We start from the raw sequence: 12416 nt of genomic DNA, 5'->3' as shown, positions 1-12416 counted from the left end.
TGTTTTTTAACTCAGTTTCGCTCTCCTTGCTGAACGTTTTAAAAACAAAATTTGCGAACAGAAAGTTAGAAAGGGGCATTCGAATGGTCCTGGTATTGTGATGCAAAGAGAATTTATTGTGTACATTTATTAGTTTGGTAAGAAGGCTGCCAGCGGCGGCAGCGGGCCTGTAGATGGGATGTTTACTTTGTATGACGGGGTGAGGGGGGCGCACGGGGGTGCGCGCGGGTCGGGGTCAATGCTTAGGATATTGTGTGCGAAATTAGAGCCATAATTCAATCTTTATGATTACCAGCTTTTTATTGTTTGCATTTATACGAACAGGTAAAACAAAAATGATCTTCACTATTGTCTATACTAATAAAAATGGAAGCGTTTAGATTGTATGTTTTATGTTTACGACCTTTAAAATCCTAGAAGTATTTTATTTAATCGATGATTAATTGCATGATTTTTTTTGCTTACTAGTCAAATTATTAGTATTTGCAAACCACAACTATATCGAGTAGGTAAACAAAGAAACGTGGTAATAATTTTCACATAGTCGTAAGTCAGCGGATAACCCCTGGCGGTGTCAAGCAATTAAGTTATCATCTCGACCCTCGACATCCCCGAGATTTACTCTGAGATAAGGATCACTATGCGTTGACGCCATTTGGTCGTTTGCCTTCACTCGGACAATTTAGATACGCAAGTTAAAGGGCGACGTCTGTTAGCGGCAATAACTGTTATTGACTTTGAGATCGATATTGTAAATACCTCGTTTATATTCAAAGCGAACGTGTGCATTAAAGCGGGAGTAATTTTTAAATCCTACTACGCTGAGAAGGGATTACTCGATACAGATTGCATTTTTATTAGACTGTCTATCGTGTGCTACTGAATACAAGCTTAAAGTATTTTTCTTTGACCTGATAAACAAATTAAAAATGAACTAATACTAGTCAGTTGCAGAATCTTTTAGAAGATAAATCATTCCTTTTTGTTTTATTTAACCCTTAACAAATGTATGAATCTTAATATACAGCGGTTTTTATAAAACGTTAATAGTTTTATATGTATAAAAGGCAACGATACTTATAAGTATATCAAGAAATTTAAAGAAATTCACCCCTCGGTGGTTCTATTTGCGCAAAAATCGAAGAAATGTGCCATGGCCGTTAGCATTTGGAGAACTGTGTCAAGGACATACGAAATACGCAGTTCTTGCAAATATGTGGAAAAACAACTGAACGTATACTTAGTAATTTAGGATTTAATCCAGAACAAGAAGATACAGTTATTTTGATAACTAAGAACTTTAATAAATACTCTGTATCAAAATTCAAACTAAAGATATTTAATAAAGTACACAAGACAGCTAATAATCGTAGAATGCCTCGTAAAATATGTTATGTTACATCAAAACGGCCTGAAATGTCGTAATTTCCGCTCGCAGAAATGAAATATTGCAATGTGGTTGCGCGACTTTTGCCGATGATCCCTCGTAAAACCTATAAATTTTCTGTATAGAATGGCCTCAAGGAGGAAGCGAGGGCACTCGGCTCTCGATGCACGGGACGATTGTGTGCAGATGGACGATGTTTGCTATCTGTACTATTTTTCGAGTTAATACAATTTATTGTAATACGATTCAGCATAGATTGCATCGTGCCATGGGGGAACGAAACTCGTTTGATGGAGTCCCGAGGGATGGAGCGGCTCGCCCCGTCGATGCGTTCAGTATTAGTCACATGATAAATCTTTTGCCGCTCGTGTGTGTCGTCTGTCTCCTTTCTTAACATAGTGAATATTATAACGTCATCCTTGTCTATGATCGAAATCTGCCGGAGGGTCGAGGTCGCCTTGCCCTATTTTATAAGAAGCGTGGACACTTTCGTCTATGTTGGCTGTAAGCGAAAATTCGATTTAAAGATTTTATTTTGTAATAAAAGCAATATTTATGCTGTTATGAAGTATCAAACAAGTATAAACATATCGGTATTTATCCTACCAATTTTGCGTTTCGTACTTGACATGTATTTAAAATAATAAAAGAGCACTGTTAAATCTAACACATAAATAATAAAATAATCAATTCTACGTTCTAATTGCTAAGCGAGTAAAAAGTTAAAACAAAGTAAATGGGCACCGGCAGCTCCAGTTAATCAGTTGCATTGCGCGTCCGAGATTAATGTTTCATGTCTAATGCACTTTGCGCATTAACGAACGATTTTTCTTCGTCTCTATACGAATGTACAAATCTAATAGTAAGCGTTAGTTTCAACATTAACACGAGTGAGAGCTTTAATAAAACATTTGGGGCCCTCTAAATTTCAATTACATTTAAAAATTTGACGCGACAATGTTCCCCATTTATTGAACAACACATACGCAATGAAGGGTGCAACAGATGGTGCGCATTTTTTCATTACCACTAGAACTAGTGAAACAGAGTAGATTTATGTTGGATTATAAACTGCAGAAACGCTATTCCAATGTATCCGGAACGCCCGGAGGCGTGCAACGCAATATTTGCTCTGTATTTCGGTGCTCTATTTCAACGCAACGTCATAATACGATATGCAAACAGTATATTTCAAGGTTAACAAACCCATGTGTATGATTCATCTGGAAGCTTTAGGTACTCTATGAACTTATAACACGTTTATAAACCAAGCGTTTCGTGACTTTAAAATCAGATAAGAATAACAAGGATGAGAATAGATTTGAAGATTACTTAATTTTTTACTACATGGTTTTAAATTCACATTCTTAAGACACTTAATATATTCAGAGTTCGAGTTGTGTTTTACATAGTAAAGCGAAAAAGTGAAAAACAAGAATGACAGATTCTATAATTGAAATGGGTCACAAATAATACTTAACTAAAACATTTTTAAATCGATCTACTTATCAATATCTGTATAATCTAAATGAGGTGATATAAAAGCATAATTCATTTAATTAGAAAACAGTATACCCTTTTAAAACAGTAACGCCGCCGGTTCAAAGTTTATACGACATGCATACCTTATCTCGTCTTCCCATAATTTAATGGGAATCTAAACGAAGTGAGATCCGATACGATAAGAGCCATTGACTTAAGACACCTTATATTCCGGTCGGTTCATTACATTACTTTAAAGAAACGAAGAAAATGTAATGTTCCATTTTATGTTTCATTCCGGAGTCGGACTTTCTCTTCCAAGTTTAGCTTCGTTCTTAATTGGATAATACTTTGAAGAGATATATTAAAGTTGCTCATACTTAAAACTCAACGTATAAATTGTGTTAGTGCGATACTAGAGGTAATTGATTACTAGAGAAATTTATTGGAAAAGATAAGATAAAGATCTTTTACTAACTTAGATAACTGTGAGATCGTGTGGTTTTATTGAGTTTATTATACTAAGTGCCATTTAAAACTGAAAATAATCACTTATTCTTACAAAAAAATCTTATAATGCACCCAAATCTTTTATGAAAACAACTAAAAAGTTTAATTAAGCAACTGAATTAATATAATTTAAATTAACATAAAGATGATAATTGTGGACTTGCAAATAAGAAGTGGAATCATAAAATATTCTGGCTGGCGCTGCCATTGCACCTGCCAAACGTTTTATCAGATATTTATAATTAACTGCATACCCCCAAGTTTCGTTAACAACTTATTTGCATAATAAAAGCGAATGACAAAGGTGTAACACTTGATAATGATATTTACATAAAGTTTTAAAGCTACGTATTACTAAAAAAAAACGAATTAAATCGAACATCGAGAGGGGTCGACAGTGTAGCTTAATATATCTACATTTAACCTTTCCAGTTCTGTACAAAATGCGTTTACTGTTATTTAATTTAATATAAGTAACAATGTAAACGAAAACATTATAGTGTAAACAATATTAATAAGGTTCAAACAATGTGTGCAATTGTTGTAAGTTTGTGTGTGAAAAGCCTTTCTTTCCGAGGACGAGTTGCCGAAAGTGACGAAGTTCCCCTGGCGTGCCGGCGGCGCGTTATTTGGTGTTTGTTGGAACAGTTTAACTGAACTGCGGGTTAAGTTAAATTGAAACTGTAGTTGCAAACACGCTATGTTCTCGCTAACATAACATATTTTTTACTATTTGAATACGCTGGTATGCATACAAAATTACTGTTATAATAATGCAAGTGCTTTAATATGGCCTTCAGCACGTTTACTAATCTGTATAAAATCGAGCAAATTATTGTGGAATTATTAAAATTTACTGTAGGTTGATGTAAGTTTACTTGATACTAGCTTAGCTCGCATCTCTGTCCGGGTGGAATTAAAAAAATAAAGTAGCCTATGTGTTCTTCCAGGCTATCCTCTACACCTGTGCCAAATTTCATCCAGATCCGTTTGGCCCTTAGTCTACAAACTCTAACAAACATCCATCCATCCAAACTTTCGCATTAATAGTATTTGTACGATCAATTAATACGTGATATGTAACAAAAATGTAATTTATTACTATTATGTATTATTTACATTATTTTGATCGCAACTGTAACAGTATAGTGGTTTTTTCAGTCTTTAATTTAATGCAATTAAAAAAGCCTGAATATTCGAGGCACTTATTTAAATAAAATTTGAAAGTGTTAATGAATGAAATAAAGGCAAAAAGTATACAGAGTGGAAAGTAACACTCAGTTGGCAAATTCATATTTAAATAAAATTTAATTAACAATTAAGAGAAGATAAACTAGAATTTCACAACACGCTGCTTTAATGGCGAGAGTAAATTTGCTTTTATCTGCTTCTGAGCAAATAAGAACTTAAAGTGCAATTTCCCGCCTTAGCATGCGGGTTGCAGCACAAAATTGATTCAATTAGCATATCCAATGGATTCCGTTAACTTTCGAATGTCCGAACAGTTTCCAAAACAAATAACATCCATTTTCAGTTTTGAGTATTTGCTTTGCATTGCTACTGGCAAACAAAACTCTGAGGGTTTGGGACCGATCCTATTCAGACCCTTGATTGAATCCAATGTGCAAGTGCCAATGAATAAATGAATTTATACAGATGTTTCATATGAAAACGTATGAATTGAATGTCAGTTCGGTTCAGTCATTCAGTGCTAAATTTAAAGTTTTTGTTTTAAGGAAAAGCTTTTACTTCTTTTTTACAAAATTAATTCACGTATTTTATACCATAAGTTGACAGTTTTGCATCGTCATTTCCGATCATGTGTTTCTTCAGTTGTTTTTATTCTTAAAAAGATCAATAGAATCCTGTCAAAGCAATGTTCGGGCGTAGTTTCCCAGTACCGGGCAACCATACTATATATTTGAATTCTCTGAATCAATGGAATATTAAACTTTACTTCGAAATAGCTATTTGACATGAACTATTGCATGTTAAAGAGTGACAATTTCTATTCTTTAGAAGGTTTCCACAATGAAGTCGCGTGGCCAATTACTATTGTGAAAGAGTGCGTAAATGCTGAGGTCTATAAAGTCTACTTGACCATCTATAAAGTACAAAGAAAAAGAAAAAGTTCTAAACGTTACAATTCTGCTAGAAATGGAATTAAAATATCTCTCCAGCATAGAGCGGGGTCGTAACTCGCAGCACAGTGCATTGTTTCTTTGAAGGTTCCGCAGTTACGTAATAGGAGCTTTGCGTGACGTCGTGATAAAATGGCTTCGCCTGCTCTACTCGTACCATATGCATTATACCTCGTTCTATTTTTAAATGCAGAATAAAAATTGCTGACACGTGAAATTGATTTTGAATTTCAAATTAGGTTAGACTTTTAGACGTAATTGAAAAATGAGCGTACAAAAGACTTACACGTTCAGAAATAGAAATTTAAATTTTTTACTCCGTAACAATTATTTAAAAAGTGAATATATCGAAACTTAGTATAAACGAACATCGTCCTGTTACATTATCTTTGATAACTCTGGCACAACTTTCTCAAGCCAGTAATGTTTTTATCACCATTTAACTGCCAGTATGTTAATTCAAGTTATAATAGTAAACAGCTTCCGCAGCCAGCCAGTACTCTTATGTAGGACAGATGTAGTTATCACTCCCGTTGCGGACGGAATCGACTTTGATGCTATTTTTGCGACCTCTTAAACGTGTCTGCGGTCTGAAGTTTTATCGCTACGAACACTCGCATGCGGTCAACTGAATTAGATACAGAAATAGTTTTATGAATAAATCAAGCCCATCGTATAGAATTTAGTTACTAAAACTGTATTTATTGCCTGGCTATTTGTATTAAAAATAGTTTTTAACTTAATCATAAAATGAGGATCTAAGTTTACTGTGGATGTTATCACAAGTAATATTTTGTAACTTTTCAACATTTATATAAAATTGTTACGCTTTACGCTCTATTCGTTAAATTATGATTTTTTATTTTTACGTAAAAAATAAAGTATTTTAACACGTAAAACATGCGTTATTTATTTAATAAATAAAAAAGTCATCTCGGTTATGAAAGCGGTGTCTGGAACAAGATATTTTATCGGGTCGCAAATAAAAAGTTATTCTGGGTTAAATCGAGATAGGATTACTTTCGCGATTTATGGAGCTTTAGGTATGGTATACGTAAATTATGATTGGTCGTTTCGCGGATAGGCCGGGATTGCGAGCCTGATATATCCCTAGTAAAATGATATGCGACGTGGAAGTGTAAGATTATTTATTACCCCGCTAACGTACAAGCGAGAGCCCGAAACGCTTCAAGTTAGTCGCGTCGTTAATATTATTTCTGTTTAAATATTTGAATGGTTTTTTATACGGTTTGATACCTAAACAAAGCAAGTCGAGAGACTAATGCCGTACGTACACTTTCATTGCAACATCAATTTTTAATACACACATTCACATCTGTGGGAACAATGAAATACGTTTCTATAGTGTACTTACTTTTGCATACTATGTTTAAACAGCACGGTTTTAAGTTTTAAATTTGTTTAATATAAAAAAAAATATCGAATAACATTTGTAGCATCAAACTTTATATCATGTCTGTTTATTTATTTATCCTTACCAAATAAAGCTTCCGTCAATTTTATATTTAAATCCAATAAAACTTATTTTTTGTACCCGTCGTTTCCAATAATAATGACATTGTCTAAAAGGAATTAAGAATGACAGTCCAAACGGAATCCACTCAGTAAAGCTAACGAATAAAAAGAGATTTATAATGCGTATAATTTGATCGGCATTGGTTGTGAGTTATTAAAGGAACACCTTAACGATATACATTCGGACGTCCCGCTGGCTTTTTATGAACATAGATAAATTGTTCTTCTTGTAGCTTTGTATTAGAACATGAATTAACTTACTTGTTGAGGGTTCATAATTATGATACCATTGGATAACTTGTACTAACAGTTGGGGGTTATAATAGATGAAAAATTCAGATAGAATTTTGCTTTTTTTACATTTTACAGTGTATTTGTAGTTATTCTACTGTAGTCTCATGTTTGTTACTCACCTATAAAGTAAGCTAGCATCGCCGCTAGGATAACACAGAGGCAGATCATGGCGATAGCAAGACACTTCCATGTGCACCGGTGTTGGCAGCGCTTGTCGATGTGGAAGCGCGAGGGGGAGTAGACGGGCACGGGGCTGGGTTGCGTCGCTCGCAGTGGGAACACGGGCATCACCAGCGGTTGGTTAGCAAGTTGGCAATGCCCGCTGCCCAGCGTGCCACTCATCCCGCCTGCCATGCCAGCGTTTGCCAGTCTGCAACAAATGATAATCAGTTAGACAAAGTTATTATCATTGTTTTATCTTACGGATTTAGAGTTTTTTTACCTTGCGCGTTATTTTATAATGAAACGTATTTAATATAAAATCAACTGTAGTAAGAAGTTATGAGAATTTATTAAAACTTTTGAGCAATCTTATCGTCTTATATCATAATATTATTTTATTAAAAAAATGTCCTTCCACAGCTTAAGTTTAATTACGTCACTTATAATATGCCGTTTTAAAAACGTATGCGCTCACATACAGCCAGTAATAAATTATTACCGCATACTTAATTAGAGCTGTCAAGAATACACAGTAAGGTAAATGTACGTTCACTATGACGTGTATGAAATATCCCAGGCTTCGTTAGGTGTTTCATTCAGTCCACGGCTCTGGAAATTCAAGCTGCGAATAAAGTGTATCATGTTTTTAAATTTATTTTTTCCTTTCTACTTCATGTTTCTTTTTGATTTTATTTTTACTGCGTTTGTGTGATTTATTTATAGTAAAATTGTTCGAAAATGCATCTAATTTGTAGATAAAAATGAGTAAATATAACAGTGTTTTTCTCCTGCTTTATAAATATGATGATTTTTCATCTTGATTGTTTTAAAAATTAACTCTGTGTTCTTAAGCTTATTGGCACAATTATGTTTGATTTACGTCTATCAATTTCTACAAAGCATTCTTCAACACGTACCATCATCAACATATCAATTCCATTCCCACACTCGCGGCGCATAGCTGTAAAGTTTTTTGAGCCGCGTAGAAACATCGGAATAAAAATCTGGAATTTCCTTTCCTATCCTCACTCCACAACCTGTCGCGGTTGTATAAAAAAGCTTAGATTACGAACAACTGTTGCATAGCGAATCTGTGCCTTCGACCATATGGTGTGTATATTATTACGGATCTTTTTAGACAATCAAAACGTATCATTATTAGGGATTCGAATTCTATAAAAAAAGATGGAGCCATTCAAACACGTCCGCCCCGAGAGATCATTAATCAATTAGCCGAAGTTCGCTGTCATGGCTAAATTTAAACTTTTAAAGGCAGTCAACATATGGCGTATCGGTTGTCCGAAGCGTTCACCAACTGACGCTAACGTAATGACCCAGGCAGTATAAGAAAGTAGAAATAATCGGCCAGAAGTTAGCGAGGCCGGAGCGTGACTCGCAAAGGGTTTGTTTCGAGGAGCCACTACACTATAATTTTCTTTGAAAGACGCCCGAGAAGAAAGAAAGAAATCACAGTAGCGGTCATTTTTAGGTCCTTTGATATATTTTACTTGCAAAAATATTTACAGAGGTAAAGTAGAATTATTATGTTACGATGTAAGACTTAACGCAAATGTTTGATTTTAAACAAAAGAACAAACTAATATATTATTTGAATACATGAAGTTTACTCCTTCCATCAATTACCTATCATTTAATTTAATGTATGTGCATCTTTTCTCTTAAATATTATATTATATTATTCAACGTTGTTGATTTTCCTTTGCGTGGGTTTTGATTAATATAATATTGTTGCAGTTAGTTGAATCCGAGTTCTGTAATCGGAGAATGTCGATTAACAGTTTATTATACGGACTATTTGTAACTGTACACGAAATTGATTTCGTTAAATCCATCCTCATTTCGGTTTTTTTATTGTTTATTACTTCACGTGGGCGTCATTACTGGTCGGACATCATCGCATTACTGAAATTACGGAACGGTTTTGTTTTTGTACAAGGAATTTTTGTGTCATACCATCATTATATTAAGCAAGATATAATAACTGATTGCGTATTAGACAAATTTGTACAACAGTATTGTTCTATTTACGAATGATTCGTCAATGAAGGAGTGTTGTTGAATGAGAGAAACTCTGAAGACAATTAGCGGCGCCGACTGTGACTATTGCAGAACAATGTGACTATATATCAAGCGGCGTCCGACAGGCGTACGTTCAAATTTTGACAGACGTCGGTCGCGAGTGAGCTCTTAATGAAGCGGTAAATAATGAGGAGAGGTGTTCTGCACCGAGAGCCATGTCTAATTAACACGAGAGCTCTCGACCAGTTTACACCAACCTGAGCATACTCGTCATATGATCCTTTCACACTATTTTAATCGACTTTCAGTTGGTAACATAAGTAATGTGATGTCATAAATAGTGAAATGGCATGTAAAAAAGGAGCGAACTCGAGCAGGTAGCGATAGAACTCGTTCGTGTGTGAGTTCGCTGGATCGTATAGTTTTTGTGATGGTAATCGCGCGTGCAACGGTCACATCTAGCATCGGGCATTGGAACGGGATGCACCGACCTCTAACTGGTAAACAAAAAGTGTGCGGCGGCAGCGCACCGCACGGGCACGGGCCGTGAGAACGCGTCTCCTTGAGCGGCGTTACTGTCCATTTATCTCGCACAGTCGTGCTGGAATGGGAGGTACGGTGTACTTTTATTGCTCTGCGTCCTTAAATATAGGTTTGCGGAGATTAGCAAAGTTTTTAGGACTAAATCGACGTCACCAATGGATCAGAAGGTGTGCAGTGAATAAAAACAAATAACTTTTTTGCTCCTTTCGTGTTGCTACTGACTAACATGTTGGAGCTGTGGTGAAATTATTTCCGTACAGCTGAGGTTGTTAATAAATTACATAATTATTTTTATGTTAAACGTTCAAAGTTTAATTGATGTCAAACATCGGGGACGGCATTGACCTCGGAGAAATTAAACTCGATAAAGTGGAATGTAAATGACGCAACGAACTTGAGAATGAGTGTTTATGAAGTTGTTTGAGATTAAAATATCAATCATAGCAGTAATGCATTTCGCTTAATCTTTAAGATATAACTTTTATAAAAGCTGTTAAGTTTGTTTTGTACAAAATTAATTATTTTAACGTCACTTTACAATGTTTATAAAGTTATATTAATTAGTTAAGATACTATTTTAATAACATTTCCAATCATTAATAGTAGAGATATTAAAATAAACATATTACTTTTAGAACGGTATTAAATTCCGTCTTATAGATATATTATGTAAGGGTTGCCGCATCCCCTGGTACAGAAGGGTGGTATGCAATGCCGTGAACCCTAGTCGTAAGAAGAAATCGATATAAGCCGCTAGCTTTGCTTTAAATGCCTAGCGTTTTGAAGTCCTTTCAAAAGGACTTTTACATTTAGTGCCCACAATTATTCAAAAGAGCTTTTTATTTTTTGTTTTATTTGCAAAAACGAAGAAATCCTTAACAAAAAAGCTTCTGTTGATTTCGTAAACAATGGTAACTTGTGGTGTTTTAAACTAAAAATCTTGAAGGTTTTGACTGGATTTCTGTAATTTAGGTAGAAAAATATGTTAAAACATTCCTTATAATATAGTAAAAAAGTTAAGAAGTACTGAATGAATTGCGTAATTAATAAATAAGCGGGAGTTCGCACTTATTGTCCACGACGGGGAAATTAAGGAGGCTTCAAAAATAAGTTGAATAATTCTCATGCCTTCAGAGTTTGCGCTCACGAGCCAATAAGAAAGACGATTACCTGAAGAGCGATTACGTCGGAATAATTCAAATTAAGTTAATTTCGTGATGAGGATAAATGTGAATAGTCATATTTTTAGCAAGAAATATTAAAAATATTTTTTTTCGTAAATTGTCAGTCAGGTGAAGTATAATTTCAGTTATACTTTAAAACAACACAGATAATTTTTTTTAGTTGTTTAGAAAAACTTTTATAATTTCGAATTACTTATGCCTTGGCACATTTATCCTCAATGTAAAGTTGTAATCTTATATTAGTTGTAATCTATTAAAATATTTGAAATCCCAAATAACAAAATTTCAATTAAATTATATCGAATTAATCTTTCGATACACACGTATATCGAAACCTATTTATTTTTTACCTCTGCCGGCTTTACGTCCGCCCCCTACATTTAGTGCAAGGGGCGAGCTCTGAAGATGCTATCGACATAAAATGAATCATACATTGTAATATTATGGTGGAGCTTTGAGTCCTCCAACTAATTGCCCCGTATTGAAAGAAGACAATGAACAACCTTGAACGTTGTCGATTGTTCGCGTTTTAAAATGCCGCATTGTAATTGGGAATAAAGGAATTGCGGGCAATTAATATGATCTTGTGGTAGTTGATAATTTGTTACACGGTAATTTGGTGTTCTTCGGGATATAAACAATACAGTAACAGCTGGCAGCTATTACAGTATTGTGTTGTTTTACGATGTCTGTTGTTACTGTTGTATGCAATTTTAAATAGTTTGTGTTTTGTTTTTACAGCTTTATTGTTAACTTTGGTTACAGACTACAGACTTCCGACTTTTCAGACTTTTGAAAAATACAACACATATCCATTAAATACTTTAAAAGATTTTACAAGTATTCGCGTTAACGTTTAACATTACAGAAACATTTTATATTACGTGTAGCCGTCGTACTTTCGCATTCAACAATGCGACATCGCTAAACACGAGTATCGAGAAATAAATTTAAATAATGGCATTCTTTTACGTTAACAGCGACATGTGCGACCAAATAACTGAGGATACGACGGCGTATAAATCAATCGATGGCGGTTCCGACGACCCCTGCGCTGCAAGTCATGGGTGTAAATTTAAGAAAGCCCCCAATTTAAAACGTAATGTATAACAATAGCGGACCCGTTCTGCCAATTTC

The 12416-nt window shown here is 34.7% G+C and overlaps 1 protein-coding gene across 4 annotated transcripts in view; it reads right to left on the bottom strand.

Moving 5' to 3' along the window:
• Positions 1-12416, bottom strand: part of LOC106100425 (teneurin-3) — a 51310-nt gene that overhangs the window by 18177 nt on the left and 20717 nt on the right. For all 4 annotated transcript variants that reach the window (XM_013279269.1, XM_013279268.1, XM_013279267.1 and 1 more), the window contains one exon: positions 7470-7720. In XM_013279269.1, the coding sequence (XP_013134723.1) occupies positions 7470-7720 (251 nt within the window). The remainder of the gene's footprint in view (positions 1-7469; positions 7721-12416) is intronic.

The sequence above is a fragment of the Papilio polytes genome, unplaced genomic scaffold, assembly GCF_000836215.1.
Source record: "Papilio polytes unplaced genomic scaffold, Ppol_1.0 DF824047.1, whole genome shotgun sequence".
Lineage (NCBI taxonomy): Eukaryota > Metazoa > Arthropoda > Insecta > Lepidoptera > Papilionidae > Papilio > Papilio polytes.
Note: the sequence above shows the minus strand (reverse complement) of the source record. Positions and strands in the feature narration are given on the sequence as shown.